This window comes from Plectropomus leopardus, chromosome 10, assembly GCF_026936395.1.
Source record: "Plectropomus leopardus strain MGB_pleo_1.0 chromosome 10, ASM2693639v1, whole genome shotgun sequence".
In the NCBI taxonomy this organism is placed as follows: domain Eukaryota; kingdom Metazoa; phylum Chordata; class Actinopteri; order Perciformes; family Serranidae; genus Plectropomus; species Plectropomus leopardus.
In genome coordinates, this window is record NC_142185.1 from 15,850,167 (window position 1) to 15,867,009 (window position 16,843).

Genomic DNA, 16,843 nt, shown 5'->3' on the forward strand with positions numbered 1-16,843 from the left:
TGCCATATCCGTCATCAGTACGCTTTTGGTTTGTGAATGACATTTTATCAGCAGAACTCAAAACTATATGGAGGGTTCATTGTAATTTTTTTTTCCTTCTGAGTATGAACTGATACAAAAAATGATGGCTAAGGACAAAAGGTTTCAATATTATTAAAAGATGGGTGGGTGTATCTGCAGGGTCATTGCAGTAATACTCATTCTGGGTTGTGAAAGAGTAATTTCTAAAAGAAACATCATCATGGAAATAATTTTCTTTGCTGCTTTCCAGCCGTGAAACTAAAACTCTGCTAAAAGTAGAGTAGGCAGTGTTCAATCAAGTATCACTCCCATGTTCTTAGTGACTCCCATCTACACACTCTCTCTCTCACACACACACACACACACAACATAGACTTTATTACTTTTTCATATTTATATAACCACCCACACGCAACCTTGCGCAGATGTTGGATGGACCTGAGAATCCACCTTCCAGACGCTATTCTTATTTATGCAAATGGTCCACACTGTGCACTCAGACTCACTTGACTGATTGCATTTGGCTAATAAATGGGAACTTGCCCGAATTGAATTCTAACAGAATGTGAAATCCTTTGCCTACTTATTGCAATATCCTCCCACTGACAACTGAGCCTCACTGGATAACGTCATTTTCAAACATTTGACCTGGCTTTAGAGGTAACAGCCAAATCCAACACACTTTTGTTCTCTCTTCTCACTCTGACTCTGGTCTTACATTTTCCCTCACCTGACCTCTCTTTCAATGCTGTATTTCCCTCTTTTTGGCTACACCTGCTCTTCTTGGCAGGGCACCAGGCCAGACCTGCCAGGTTTTCAGCACCCAAAGTCCCTGTTCGTAGAAGCTTCACAACAGCACAACTTGGCAACGTCACATCCCTCACATTCCGCACTGAATGACCAGAGAAACACAGGTGTAACTTACTACTCATGATTTTGCAAGGAAAAAATGAGCAGGAGGATGTGACAAACAAATTGAGTTGAACAATAAAGGAAGTGAAAGTAGGAAAGTAGTCATGGTTGAGGGTGGAAGACAGATGTGGAGCGATAGATATTAAGAGATGCATAAGAGAAGCGTCGAAGAAAAAACTGGGACAGAGATTAGAGACATGCAAACACACAGAAATTGTATGCAAACACATGGACGCACACCCAAACACACCTCTATCTAAAAAGAGAACTGTGTATGAGTAACCCTTGTGGGGGCATCACAGGCAGAAATGACAGTATTGTCTGACCTTGATTTCAAAGGTGCAAAAGAGGGGAGAGCACATCCTCTCTGATAGAAAAGTGGGTTACAGTTGAGAGAGACAGCCAGCACTCCCCATGTATTTCTCAACAGACAGATAGTTTCCTCCTTAGCTAGTCAAGCAACTCAGGAACAGCACGTCCTTGGTACCTAACCACAAAGCACTCACAGCGCTGTCTATAACAGACACAGATAAAAAAAACAAAAAAAAAACAAACGCACATCTATCCAGCAACAATATGAGATGGAGAGTCACCAACTAGCATGTATGGCTATGCTGGCTGCCGTAGTTCTTATATTAGATGCTCACAGTCACACAGAAGCTTTAGAAGGAAAAATATCTGAAGAACATTTAAAAGCATGCAATTTTCTGAATAATGGAAAAATTACACTTATCACAAAGGCTGGCATTATGTTGAGCCAGGCAGGGGCCTCTCACATTCTTCCTTTATGTCTGTATGAACATGGTTTGGCTTTCAGATGACACATTCTAGTCCTCAGATCATTGATTTCATTGATTTTTCAAGGTTCTTACATTATGTAAGAGGCAGACTGAGGCGATTAAGTACATTCAATGCATTGTGTAGACATGTGGCAGAAGCAAAATGTTAGGAAAAAATATTTTATCTGTTAAAGTGATTTTAGTCAAGCACAGCATTAAAAGCATTGTGGGTTGATGTTTTTAAGACTCCTAAGGCACTTCTGATAAAAGAAATGAACTCTCTTCTGGGTAAGAGAACTGGATGAGTAAAAAGGGAAGAGACAAGGGTGAGGAGGAGTCTTACCAGCATGAGTGCGCAAATGCCCGCTGAGGGCATCGCGCCGCCGGCAGGCGTAGCTGCAGAAGGGGCATTTGAAAGGTTTTTCGCCTGTGTGCAGCTTGATGTGTCGCAGCAGGTTTCCCTTCTGGGTGAACGAGACGCCACACTGGTTGCACTGGAACGGCCTGTCACCTGACAGAGGCAGGCACAGGAAGTCAATATCACACTCATTGTGGAAGATGTTTTGAAAAAGTATCAACAACCCGTCATGCTATTTTTTGTAACTAACTGCACTCAGTCAGCTTTTCTGCTTTTGTAACCGACAGCTGATTTTATCTCCTTGTGTGGAGGAACCACTGAGCTCTGCTTGATATTTAAGAAATATAGATATCATGCCTATCACGTTCCCCTTAAATGACATATGACTGCAAGAACTACTTCCAGCAGATGATTACCAATGACAATCAAGACACAAAACAACTGTTCAGTTCAATCTGTTTTGACAACCATGAACCCTATTTTGATTGTGTAACGGAGTAGAAATGTTATTCTATCAACTCAGGTACAGTAGTTGTGTCTGCTTAAGTGGACTAAAATAAAATGAACTGCCCCCTTTGGTAAAAAAATAAATAAATAAAATAAATAAATACAAATATATGTGTGTGTGTGTGTGTGTGTGTGTGTGTGTGTGTGTGTGTGTGTGTGTGTATTCATCACATCAGGTGCAGTGGCTATGCTGTGGGTATTGATGTAAGGACATATGGAACTTAAAGACATAGCTCGGATCTTTAAAAGTGGGGTTGTATGAGGAAGCAAGCAGGAGTATCACGCTGCAGCCAAGCCATGTGTTGCTTTGGAGGGGGGCAGCAGCAAACCATATTTAAACAACCTTAAAAAAAGTCTGACTTAACAACGATCAATATAAGTTTAAGTGCACATTCTAAATATTTTAACCGCTTTACTTCGACACCTTTCCATGGGGCACTGAAGGTGTCATATTGCTCTTCACATAGCCAGACTCCACTGTGAAAAACAGTAATTTAACATCACAGAACACAGGAGCTGCCAGTCCACCACTGCCTCCATCAGTTGGTTTGTTTGTGTCATTTTGTGACTTTGGTGTTCAAAAGTCTTATTTCAGATTCACCAGTCACACAATAACACAAACAAACTGACCAATCAAGTCAGCGGTAGACCAGCATCCCCTGTGTTCAGTGAGCTAATATGAAATGGAGTCTGGTGGCTTTAACAAAAGCATTGATGGCTGTCAGCATCAAGATAAAGCAGAAAAAATTTCAATATACTGTGCATTTAAGCTATTATTGATTAATTTGGGTGGAACTTTTTTTAGGGGTCTGTAATACATTTTTCTGCTGCCGCCATCCACAGCAGTACATTGCTTAGCTTCTGTGGCGTACTCCTGTCTGCTGTTCCGAACTGGCGGCTGCCAACTGCCATCTACTCTATGTAATGCTCTGACTATAGATACGTACCTTAAACCACCTCAAAAGATATCAACAATAAGAAGTATGAGCATTACATTATCACATCAAAAAGTGCCTATACTGCATTTACTTGTGTACATTTTCCACAGAAAATGCAATCTTTCCCAGAGTAGTGATTGGGAGTATGTGTGTGTCTCTCTCTCTTGCAGTGTAAGGTGGCCTTTATATCATGTGGAATGTTACAGTGCAGTACACACTTCTGATTTTACAGGAACTCACAACTACTGGTTGCTCTTCTAACGGCCAATCTTTTGATCTGCAGCCAGGTGGAAAAGAGAAATTTGATCCTAATGCTGTGACAACCAGAGCAGTAGTGGCGTCAGCTGGAACAGGTTGCGGGGGATTCCAGGGATACTTTTTCCCCGATAATAATTCCAAGTCTAGGCTATTGTCTTTAAACAAAAAAACAAACCAAGACAAAAAAAAAAAAAAAAACAGAAAGCACTCCACACCAACTACTTTTAATTGCATTTGGAAATATACTGATCGGTACCGTTTGGTTGTCGACTTCCTGCATCCATTGTCACGTTTGGCTCAGATGATCCATCCTGAACATTGCTTGGGCTGTCAGTCATGGATTCCTCCAGTGCTACCCCTTCCTCCCCTGTTTGGCCTATTTCTTCAAGTGCTGGGCTTCTGTTGTCAGCCTCCTCCACTGTTTCTTCCTCTTGCTTAATTGTCAGTTCTGTAAAACAAAAACAATGGCAATCCTGAGATGCACGGCTTTCATTGTCAAATTGAGATGATGCAGGTTTCATGGGAGTGACAAAAGCCACCGAACATGCTCTTCAGAAACTATAAACCATACAGCAACAGTAAAATGGTCTAATTTTTTTGCAATGGATGGAATGTATTAGGTTAGGTCAAAGGAGCAATGGTCTACATCCCGAGAGTATAGCTCATGGTTGGAGTTGTGCGGATGTCAGGATGGACTGGATTGACAGTAGCTGTAATGAGTGTATCTGCTATAGACACAGGGTGACTTAAGAGGGATAGCTCTGCAAAATAATATAGAATTGAAGAGACATGTGGAGGGGGCATCCTAGTAACTTAGCAACTCAGCTCGTAGACAGCATTAAGATGGACTGACACACCGAGGGACAAGTGAGAGAGCTAGAGAGAGAGAAAAGGAGAAACAGGCTGGTCTGGTTCCTGGCTGTCCCTGGGGAGAAAGGGAGTGTCGGAAGCCCTGTAGCTTAGAACACCTGACTAGCAATGGGAGACCGGCTGGATGACAAGGGCAAACGATTGTATAATTGTGTGTGTGGGTGTGTGGGTGGCTGTGGCGGGAAACTATTCACCACCTGCAGTCTCTACTCATCAGTCACCAGCAATTAGTAATACTTGTAGATCAAAATAACTCCAGAAGATTGCAATACAAAACAGAAACAGCCACACTTGGTTTTGTTGACCTACAGTCTTGTTCCAATAATTACTTAGTATTGAACAAGCTGTATACTCTTCAGTCAGCTGGGAAATCAAAATATTCAACTAAATCCTCAAGCCTGTTTCCAACAACAAAGCCGAAACATTGCTGGTTGATTGGATTCTTTTATCCTGTACAAACCACATGAGCTGACAGTTTAGGATAGATGAGACAATGCTTGAGCAAGACTCATATCTTTTGTTTGACAAAAGGCACGGATAATGCCACAGAAAAGAAAAAAAGTTCTTTGTCTTGGAATTTAACAGATTTCAAGTCGTTTACACGCTCTATGTTTTACAGTGTATCAGAGGTGTGTCCAAGACATTCTTTTGCAAGTAAAAAGGAAGTCGAAAGTCTTTGCATTCAAGTACCAAGTCAAGAAAAGCATGTCCTAAATCAAGTTCCAAGTCCAATCCCAAGTCTTAAACTTTGACTTTCAAATCCAAAATAAGTCAGATTAAGTAGACTGTAAGTGTAATGGATGTAGCTGCCATGACATAACCCTTTGGTTTGTGGATTCCTGTTGTGAGGCTTTCAAGCCCAGCTTTTCGGCTGTTGCCAACTTAGGTTTAGGGGCCAGAAGCGACCAAATTTGGGCAAGAGGCTGGTGCTGTGGAGGGCAGAGCGGTGGATCTGATCAAGAGGCCAAGCCAATGCGTAACTTTTAGCCTTGTAAACAGGTGACTTGTATAAATATTCATGCCCCTGTGTAGTTGTCATGAAAAGTTAAATTAGCTTTAGAGACCAAAACAGTTTTTTGTACCAGGTTGTAAACATGTTTAGTTAAGCCAGAAATGTTGGGCGTTTTAACGTGGGAGTCTATGCTGATTGATTTGCTTCTGAAGACAGCCTCAATTAGCCATTCACAGAACTGCAGTTTTTGGCACGTCTGTGTTGGCCTCGTTTTTCAGTTGCGGAGGTTGCCACTTGCTCACTGATATGCCATTTAAACAGCAGACTAATAATATATGTTATATAATAAAATTACAAAAAATATGAATACTTAAAAAAAAAATAATAATTAAATGACTTTGGTAAAAGAAGTGCAACTGAACCTAATCCTAAGAAAGTTATGAGAAAGAATTTTGAATGTCTCTGTTATGTCTTGTATCAACTTATATTAAAACAAAATTTCTGTAACTTTCTCTTCTAAAATTATAAACACATTTTCTGAAAGACACTTCTTCCTTTAACTCTGAAACCTGTGTAGACTGGCTTGATTCCTTTCAAAAACATGGGAAGACAGTAATGAGCAACAACGGAAGAAATTATCCAAAAATGACCATGTTGCCATGTTGGTTATTGCTTTCCCCCCATGACTTTTAAAGAAAATGCACCAATTTACTCAAGGTTCAAAGGTTTAAACACTTGTGAAAGGTGTCTAAAGGCAGCACAAAAAAAGTGAGGTCCCTTGTTGTATGTTGTTGCATGTTGGATGTCTAAATGTCATTAAAAACAGTTTATTCAAGCAATTTATTGTGTCATGGCATACTTTTTAACTCACTTTGTACCTTTGGGCTTGAAGGAGGGTATCAAGTATTGGTCATTGGTGTTAAGGCCTGAGTGGAATTGTAAGTCATATTTTGATTTTTTCAGGTCTAAAGTCTTCAAATTTGTGACTCAAGTTTAAGTAATGTGACTCAATCCCACACCTCCTCTTTATATACTGATAAACTTTCATTGTCTACATCCTGTGTGATCAAGCAGAACGCAGTATTTTAAATTAACAGCGTCTTGTGCTTGGCTTGTTTAGTCTTTGAACATCTGCCATGCGCTAAACAATATCAAAGCCATTTGCATGCTTCACACAAGAATTCAGATGCTTTTGTTTTCTGCATTTTGCTTTTTTATAAGCCTCTGAGACAAGATTTTGGCCCATGTAGTAAAATTTGAGTAATTGATCCCCTAATAACGACTCGACTTTTTTTCACACTACAGCTGTGACAAAAGATTTTCAAGAATCGTACCAAGAAATGAGCCTTACACCAAAGATAAACCTTCCATTTTGTGTAAGGGTTAACATGTATGTGAAAGGGGCTTTAGGCATAGTGCAAAAAAGCATTTGGACAGCATCCAAGCAAAACTTACTGATCTTGATGATCCTGTTTTGGGATTTACTGGGGCAATAATCACAGTGTGAGCATATGTGGTTGTTTTACTAAATCCTCCCATCTGAATGCATCCATCAGCTGTCCCCTCAGGCTTTGGAACTGCATCCACTTAACTCTCAGGGGCTAGTAAGATATTCAGGCAACATTTCCCCTTTTTATAGACTATAGAGAGACATCTCAACAAAGCAACTGTATTCTTTAAACTGATACTGTATGTTTCCAATGCCACAGTTTGTGCAGAAGAAACAGTTATCTCAATACACATATTGTGATCGCGCCTTGCCTTCGACAGCTGTATCCTGGCAACACGGAGCAGACCTGAATGTCCTTGCTATTCAGCTCCTTGCATCTCTACATCTGTCTCTCCAGTGTGGCAGAGTGGAATGCATAGAGTGGTCAGATGAGGATAGACTTAAAACGGTCGCAACAACAAAAGCAGTGATGAAAACCGAGTTGTAATTTTGGTATATTTCTGGATATTTCTCTTCTGGATACAGTGTAGTAGAGTCTGCGATAAATCTGTGTTTCCCATAATCCATAGGAAACCAGGGGAAAGATCACAGTTGACTGAGAGGGTGACTGAAAGCAAGACATCATTATAAAGAAGACATTATTTCACTCTCGCCACCCAAACTGTCACCCAGTCAAAAGAGTGTAATTCTATTCTTCTACCTTTTATTACCAGACAGTGCACAACTGCTATACAACTTGTGTGTCAGCTTGCAAGTTTAAGAGTACGGTGTTAAAATTGGACAATGCTTCATGCTTATTTTTAACACACGATATGATGCAGCTCTTCTTTTGTAACAAAACCTCAAAGAGCAAATCATGTTAGGCAACTTCCAGAGTGACAACAGCCCTTATCGGTGCAGAGTATCTCCTGTGAAAACCAGCTCACCTCCCTGTATCTCTAAACTTGTGGGAAATAAGCTTCCCTTTTTCTTCCCCGGCTGCCTTGTCTCACTTAATTTCCCCTTTTTCTTACTTTGCTGCTTCACAGTGACATCGCTAAAGCTAATCTGAGGCTGCAGGTCAACTGACTGAAAAGAGCCAAGCAACACTTCTGCAACAAGTGTGATATGGTACAGCAAGTTGCAGTATGACATTTTTGTACAAAAGCTCTAACTGTGGAGACTACTGACACTCACTGTAATTACCGTTCATGTTGTTACATTTCTTCAGGTAAATTCTCAAATCCTTTGTTTGAGACCAGACTTTATTCCTACTTTTTTCTTGTTTTTTGAGTGTGCTATTTGGACTGCATTTTTATAGTGTTTTTATGTGAAGACCTTTGCAGTTTGCCCCTCATTTACACACACACACACACACATACACACACATACACACACAAACACACACACAAACACACACACACACACACACACACACACACACACACACACACACACACACAGCAGCAAGGTACCATGCAAGGCACTGGCCTTACTAGAGCTGCAACTAACAATTATTTTCATTAACAATTAATCTGCTGATTATTTTCAACATTAATTGATTGTTTTGTTTTTATATAAAAAAAGTGAAAAATCAATCTATCCATACATCTTTAAGTGCTTATCCAGGGGCAACAGGGGGATCAAGGTACTCCACAGATCCCTCTCAAAATTCAACAGCTTCTAGCTCCTCCTGGGGGATCCAGAGGTGTTCCTAGACCAGATGAGATATATAGTCCCCAGAGCCTCATACCAGTTGGATACACCTGGAACACCTCTAGCGGGAGGCATCCAGGAGGCATCCTGATCTGATACCTAAATTGCCTCAACTGGCCCCTTTTAACGCAAAAGAGCAGCAGCTCTACTCTGAGCTCCCTCAGGATGTCTGAACTCCTCACCCTATTTCTAGGCTGAGTCCTGACAACCTACAGGGGAAACTCTTTTCAGACGCTTGTATCCGCAATATCATTCTTTCGGTCACTATGCAAAGCTCATAACGTTAGGTGAAGGTCAGATGGGCCGCTAAATCAAGAGCTTTCCCTTTAAAGACAGTTCCACATAATGCCCGCATCACTGCTTGCGTTGCACCAAACTGCCTGTCTATCTTCCACTCCATTTCCCCTTACTTGTGTACAAGACCTCAAGATATTTAAACTCCTTTGCTACGAAGGAGCGAATAAATTGTTAAAAATGCCATCACAATTTTCCATAGCTCTAAGTGAATTCTTCTAATTACTTATATTGCCCGACCCACAGTCCAAAACTCAAAAGTATCATATATTTAGTACATCATACATCTTTTTTTAAAGTAACTGACAAAGAACAGCAGCAAATTCTCAAATTTCAGACACAAGAACCACCAAATGTTTGACATGAAAAGTGACTGAAACGATCAACAACTTAACAAAATAGTAGGCGATTCATTTTTTTTCTTTGATCAAATAATCAATTGACAGGAGCACCTGCTTCTGATAACCACACATTTTCTTTGTTAATTTTCTGGTGCAAATAATCCAAATCTAACACTTCCTCTATCTGTTTCACATCAAATGTGTTTCAGCATTTCAGGGGAAACACAGTAATCGTTCCTCACCCTGAAGGTTTTTATTGTGAAAGTGTTCCATTTAAAAAAAAAAAACTAAATGCAATAATCACAATGGACTGATGTAGTGAGAACAGTATATTTTTGTTTAAAGGAGAAACTGTTTGTGTACACACTGTGGTTGTTCTTGGCAGACTGCAGATATGTGGATCTACTGATGGAGTACTCACCACTGGGGGAATTAGGACCCTGAGGAACTGCCTGTCCCTTAGGTGTTGACGTATCTGACAACATTCTCGAGTTCTCCTTACCGGGAGAGCATTGGCCGTTACCTGGGAGACAAGCAGAAACACAGCAATCTTTATTGTGCTGCACAATACTGTAGCTGTACAACCAATACAATACAATGCTGGTATGTTAAAAAAAAAGACAAAAAACAAAGCTTTGTTGTTTTTTATGCCATGCATGCAACTATGTAATAATTAGTGTTTTAAAAGCCAAGATGAGGATAAAGAGAAAAATAAAAGGTGTTCAAGCAAGAAGAGTTTCTGAAAATTCAGAATTTTAAGGATTTTCACACTTGCTTAGGAAACAGCACAAACAATATACATATAGCAGCTATGTGTAAGTTTTTTCCTTCTCAGATTAAGAATAATTAAGAATGATTAATTTCATCCAAATCTCAGATCTTCCTTACAGCATGATGGTCACTACAGATGTCACCATACAGAATCCACCAGGCAACTCTCTGTATGTACCTATAGGATCCTAATGTCCAGCATATGTGGATCAGATTGCGTCCTCTCAGCAGTCTGTACAGGACCCAGGCTATGGATAGCCCTGTGTCCTGTGTCCTGTGTGGTTTGAGGGAGAGCAAACCAATCCCTTATCCCCTTACACCCCAGCCTCGTCAGGGTCACTAGAACAATACAGTGGCAACAGGCAAACACCCCTGCTGACCCAGGTGTCAGATCCCTCAGGAACCAAAGTGAGCCATCATTCACCCCCAGCACAATTAAAGTTTTACCCCAAGCACACTGTCAACTGTGAAAAAATGAAAGTATCCCTTATAAAAGACACCAGACTGCCTCATGCTTTTAAAACTGATGCGGCAATAGCTGCAGCCGAGGGGAGTTTCAGTTCAAATCGAAGGTGCTGCATGCTGCATCTGAAACCGCTACAAGGAAGGCCTTGTTACAATTTGTCAGTGCTTAACATGTCTGCAAAGATCCCTCAAACATGAAATAGGAAATCTGTGTCAGATCTCCAATTGCTGTGACAGCCCCTCTTAGTCTGACAACCTCCTCTATGGTATTGTTCCATTGTAGTGGCGGCCCCACTGAGTGGGGCATACTGGGAGACGTTGTCCATGACACAATCCCTGGGCTTGGGCTCAGGTTGCACAGGTTGGGGTTGGAGGAAATCTCAGGTGACCAACGCTGGCTCTCCCTTGACAATGCCGTCCTGGAGACAGGAGTGGCCCAGATTTGTCATGAAGGATTTTCCATTACTGTAGCAGATGCTGACAGCTGCCTAGCAGCGCTGTGGCTAGGTTGTCTCAAGCCTAAACTAATAGCTCTGGGCTGTCTGGGCTAAAATACTTCAGAATATGAGAATAAGAAACCTCCATTAAAAAAATTCAACAGTCTTAGAAAGAATAACAGGCCTGAGGTAAATTGCTACACTACGAGCTTATTAAGAAGCTATGAAATGTATGATGGATTTACAAATAATTCTGTTGATATGGTGACTTTTTTAATGAATAAAGAATGATGTCAAATTAATACCATTTCCCAAATCAATTACGTCTTTATTCAAAAGCCAAGTGTCAAAGTCATTAGGCAATCACTGGCAATCAAAAAAAGAAATCTCACAAATAATTAGTCTTTCTGTTGGTTATGATGGTCACATATGCTGGATTGGAGGAAAAAATCAATACGGCACTATATCACAATATTTTGTGTGGCAATATTGTATCAATACACGGATGCCAAATATTTATTTTTCATTATATCAATTTTTAATATTGTAAATACAAATAAAACTTGTGGTAGCTTTGTAAAATTCTTTCAGTTTCTTTCTGTCCACTAGAATCTGGTGCAATAAAAATGACTAAAGTGAGAAACTTAATCTCTAAAACTTTATATTATTTAATAAAACAGATGTTGACTTTTTTTTCTTTGGGGGCATAATTTATAATTGAAAAAGGGTGGTAATTTGCACTAAATGTTGTGCAATACTCAGCATATCAGAAAATTTTCAAATCACAATAATATTGTTTTGTGACCATAGTATTAATATCATATCCTCGGGCCTCTGGTGATTCCCAGCACAAAGATGCGCCTTAACAGCTTGTGAAGAAGATGCATTTCCATGTCTGTTCAAATGAAGATCTCAAACTTTTGATGTTTGGGAAAAAATAGCTTATACATTATGAATTTAAAGTGGGTTGAAAATATTCTACACCACACATCAGCTCACTTGGACTGCGTTGGTGCCCCGCATCTGCTGAGTCAATACTGTATGAACAGTGAGATCAGATGATCAAACAGTCGAGACTTGGCGGGGGAGAGCTATTTTGAGTAACACACCAAATTGGGAAAAATTATTATGGTGGCATATGGAAAGGAACAAATGTGTACACCTGAAACTTGTAGGTGTAATAATTGCTGACTTCATCAATGGCACCAAATGAATGCACAGCTTTTAGAGTGCAGTGATCCTCTGTAATCTAACAAGGGTCAGTGCAATTCTGGTCTTACAAGTTATTTAAAAGAGCACAAGCACATATAAATGGTGTCTAGGTTCAGGAACTGCTCAGTGAAAACAAACTTAAATTAAATTGAGGTCAAGCTCCATCTGCCTGCATGTGACAAGAATGAATACAAAAACACTGAATATCTTCCAACAGCACTGACAGTGTGTCTAGCTGTGTGAGGAACTGAATGAGATTCTTCTCTGGAGTGACAAGTGCCCTCCATTCTGGCTTGCTGGATAAACACTGTGTGGGATCTGGTTTTTCCTGTCAAACCCTGAACCTTCATTAACACAAAGATTTATAACACAGACATAAACACACAAACACACACCACTGACCCAGCAAACAAAAAGACAAATGAAAGCATTCATTCACCTGCTTTTAAAACTGTAAGTTACTGCATTGAAAGGTTCTAGTGATTAACTTATACAGGTCTATATACACACCGTTTTCAGGAGTATTACAGACGCACTTGCTGTTAATGCCAAGCCATTGAGTGCACTGGTGCGTTCCATTTGTGGTAATCTATATTTGTGTATGCGGGGGTGACCCAGAGAGCAGGAAAACCTGATATAGTCCACATCTGCAGATAACTAATCTGTACTGATCTTCACAGTGGGTATAAAGAAATAAGTGCAAATAAGAAAGAGTTTACAGTAAACCCTGGCAGCTATTGAATAAGTGTGCAATTCACATTTATATTATCTATGGAGGCTTGATAGTTTACAATGCATATAGAGCAAAGTTGGCAGTGCAACAAAAAATGTTTAGTTGTTTAGCCGGTGGTTTTCCCTTCTGATGATTTTACAGACACAAATTGCAATAATGGGATTTGATTTGATTGTTCACAGAACAGGGTGGGGTTAAAAACTATAATCTGAAAATTATCTAAAGCTTTAACACAAATGAAGTGCATTAAAAAAGTTACATTTGCCCCTGGAATTTAGAGCAATAGATGTATAATGTTGCATAAAGTGAAAATACTTTTTGCAAGTTAGTATAAGTATTTTGAAATTATACAATACTTTGGTAAATGTAATATATTCAATTCACCCACTTATGTATACTATTTATATTGAACCAAAAATTAAAAGTGTTAAAGACATACAAATCCTGATATGCTTCATGAGAAAATGGAATTTGTTACATAAAATGGAATAGAAAAAGTGGACTGTGAATGAGGCAAATTGAAGGCATAAGAGAAAAGTTATGTTGTCTTTTTTTAAGATGATACTGGAGCCAGTGTTTACCCATTAGATTATTGTGCAGGACCTCTGGTAAATGTGATTTGTTGCACTGATGAAATGAAACTTTACTGGACTGAAATGCTACGTTAAAATGTGATACGGTTCAAGACAGCAGTAGTTTGCCTGGTCTAAGGACAACTCATACGCCTCATTATTTTTAATTTGTCTCATTCTTTTTGTCGGTTACCAAAACCTTTGTGCATAACACAGGAAATGTTTGCACCTGTCCATACTAATGACATTTAATGCCATTTAACTAGAGGAAAAAAACTAGAGATCAAACTAGAGTGGGTTGTGTCTTTTCTCTGTTTAAAAAGACCGACAGAGCGCATGAATGACCAACAGCTGGAACTTGATAAAGAGAAGCTGGAATATCCCATTAACCCCTGATGCATATCAAATATGGTTTAACAATGTCAACTTAAAAGCTCTGAAATGGGACCTTCAAGGTTCAAGGAGTGAGACATGCCATCTTATGTCAGTTTCCCAAACTAGCATTAGCTTAATAGACTAAAATATGAATCTGTCAAAAGTATTATTATTATATAGGACTTCTTTAATGATTGCATGCTATCGTACTGAATGTATTTATAATTCAATTAAATTCACCATCGTTATTTATTTTTATCATAGTATACGACGCAGTATAGGATACCATTGTATAGTGTAGTTTATGTTGTACTGTGTAGCCTATACAGCGTAGTAATTTAAAGTAAACTATCGGCAGCCTTTTTTTTGTCCTACTTTAAGAACCAGTTTCTCACTGCATGAAGCGTGGATTTTTGTCCCAAAAATTTGCATGTTAACTTTGATATTGTGGGTTCTTATGAATGCTTGCATGTCCCCGCAGAATATTGCTGCAGGACATTTCACACCGATTTCCACCTGCGGAAAATATATGACCAATTAAATCACTTGTTCCAATTATTGTCAAACCTTGCTTGGTCATAGCTAGCTTACAGTCAAAATGGGGAATGATTCATATTTGGTTTCTGTTTTAGCGGAGATACAATTAAGATGGTAATGTAACTGACATGCACTTCATATGCTGATCACGGAACATGACACACACAGCATATGGCTAAGGGTGCTATACATTAGGAGGCAGGGCCAGCTAATTGCAGGCAGTTAATATTTTTAACTGCAGGTAAAGCACTTGTGATTAATGGAAGTTTGTTTTGGAGATAACATTCTCTGTCTGGGGAGGTGTGAAGTGGACAATGGCACTATTTAAAAAGGAAACCTCTTTTTTTTGACAAAAATGCAAAATTTGCACATGGATTTTCCATATTTCTGCACCACATTTCTACACCGCAGTGGTGAAAAACTACTTCTACATTGTAAACCTTGTGCAACCAGCAACAACTGTACTTAATTATGGTCGCATCAATAAGGTAAGTTTGATGTGAAATTTTAGAACACTGGGAGAACCAACTGCAAGAAGCATCTAAGAACCTGCACAACTTTATCTCATTTCACAAACAAAAAACTTTGCTGTGCGTGAGATAAAAGATATATAATTTCTCTCTAAGAGAGGTGAAGAAAGAAAGAGCAAGTGCACGTGTGAATTACCATCATGATGTATCTTTGAGACGATAAACATGTGAAACAGAATGACGATGTACATGAAAGAGAATGACGTGCATGTGAACGAGTGGAAAAATCTTTTGCATCTGTGATTAATTATGATCTTGTGTGTGATAAGGACAGCATTGTGTTGTGCGTGAAAAGGTACATCTGTGTGCATGGGTATGATAAGTTAAAAGAGTGAAAACGAGCGTGTCAATGTCAGCATGTGTGGTTATGAATAATAGTGTGAGAGAGGTGTTTATATAAAAAGGAAGGTCGAATGATTAAACAGTAACGCAGTTTAAATTCTCAATTGTGATTATTGAGCGAAGTTTATATCTGCTTAATGGCTGTCAACGCAGCCCTGTCAACGTTTGGGCTGCGAGGTGCATTCATGTCCCGCCAGAGCGCATTTGAGGACACCATGTTTTGTCAGTGCAATAGCAAGGTCGCTCTGGTTTTTCAGAAACGTGCCTTCCTTTCTTCTTTATGTGCATGTTCTATGTGAGTCGGTCAGGAATTGAAACTACAAATATTGTCGATCATGTACAATTATATACACTGTCAGACTGCATGTCTCATACTACTATTCTGAGTCACAGACAGTTATCATTTCTTACAAAAAGGCAATGATAGCACCTATCGAGAACAGAAATAATTTCCCACATGAGATCTACTTTGTGCTTTACTTGCCCAAGGTGGACTGTTGGATTTTCATCGCTTCTTTTCTTTTTTTTTTATTGTTTTTGTTTGCAGTTGTTGTGTTTAGACAGTCTGTAAGCTGGCAGGCAATGCATGTAACCCAACATGTGTTGGTGTGTGTGTGCAGTGTGGCTGGTGTGGCTGTTTGTGTGGTAGCTCAGCGTCTGCCTGGTCTCAAAGCCTACCAGGAACTCGGCTCATTCTGCACCTGCCAACCCTTCGGACTATAATGCAACATAAAAGTGCTCACACACACTCCTTATAAAAAAGCTAACATACACACATAGCTAGGATACAATTATGGGACACCTGTATCTAAACATCTGACCTTACAAACAATGTAATAAGCATAATGGACATCATTTGGTTTGACCGAGGGTGCTGGAAAGATAAATTTGCCCCTTCAGAGTGTTCCAGATGTGGTCTATGGCTGAACATGAGTAAAAGATTGAAAATAAAGAGCTCAGTCTCAGGGCACATGCTATTAGTACATGTATAATTAGGCAGACCCGAAACCTCAGCTACAATGATAAAAATAATATCTAACAAGTATTTTAAATCCTATTTCATTGAAAATAAAAAGTTGCCACTAATTGAACAGACATAAGCTTTTACAAGTCTTTTGTCAGAGAGCTGTGAATGCACATTGCAGGTCTAATAGGAGCTAGAGAGCTAGCAGCGCCACTCATTCAGAGATTGCCACTAGTAAAACCATTCCATCCCAACATTATTGGCTGTGGAGACACTGAGCCCAGTCTCAAGCTGCCCTCCAGGGCACTCCATTGAGCAATGCATTTTGAGGCGTAAAACCCCTTGAGCATTGTTAACAGCATTGTTATTGTTATTAATGTTACCTCCATTACCAATGGTAGCAGTGTCAGCATGGCTAGTGGTGCTAACATAGTTAACAACGCTAAATGGGTTTTGCAGTCAAAATGAAGCCACTTAGTCACCGGGGCAACCTGAGGGGTGACTGGTGGATGAAAATAATGTTCCACAGC

The 16,843-nt window shown here is 39.6% G+C and overlaps 1 protein-coding gene across 7 annotated transcripts in view; it reads right to left on the reverse strand.

Moving 5' to 3' along the window:
* The window catches only part of ikzf2 (IKAROS family zinc finger 2), a 101,527-nt gene that overhangs the window by 10,140 nt on the left and 74,544 nt on the right, over positions 1-16,843 (reverse strand). For all 7 annotated transcript variants that reach the window (XM_088083131.1, XM_088083130.1, XM_088083128.1 and 4 more), the window contains 3 exons: positions 9,797-9,898; positions 4,030-4,221; positions 2,056-2,223 (listed from right to left, as the gene is read on the reverse strand). In XM_088083131.1, the coding sequence (XP_087939257.1) occupies positions 2,056-2,223; positions 4,030-4,221; positions 9,797-9,898 (462 nt within the window). The remainder of the gene's footprint in view (positions 1-2,055; positions 2,224-4,029; positions 4,222-9,796; positions 9,899-16,843) is intronic.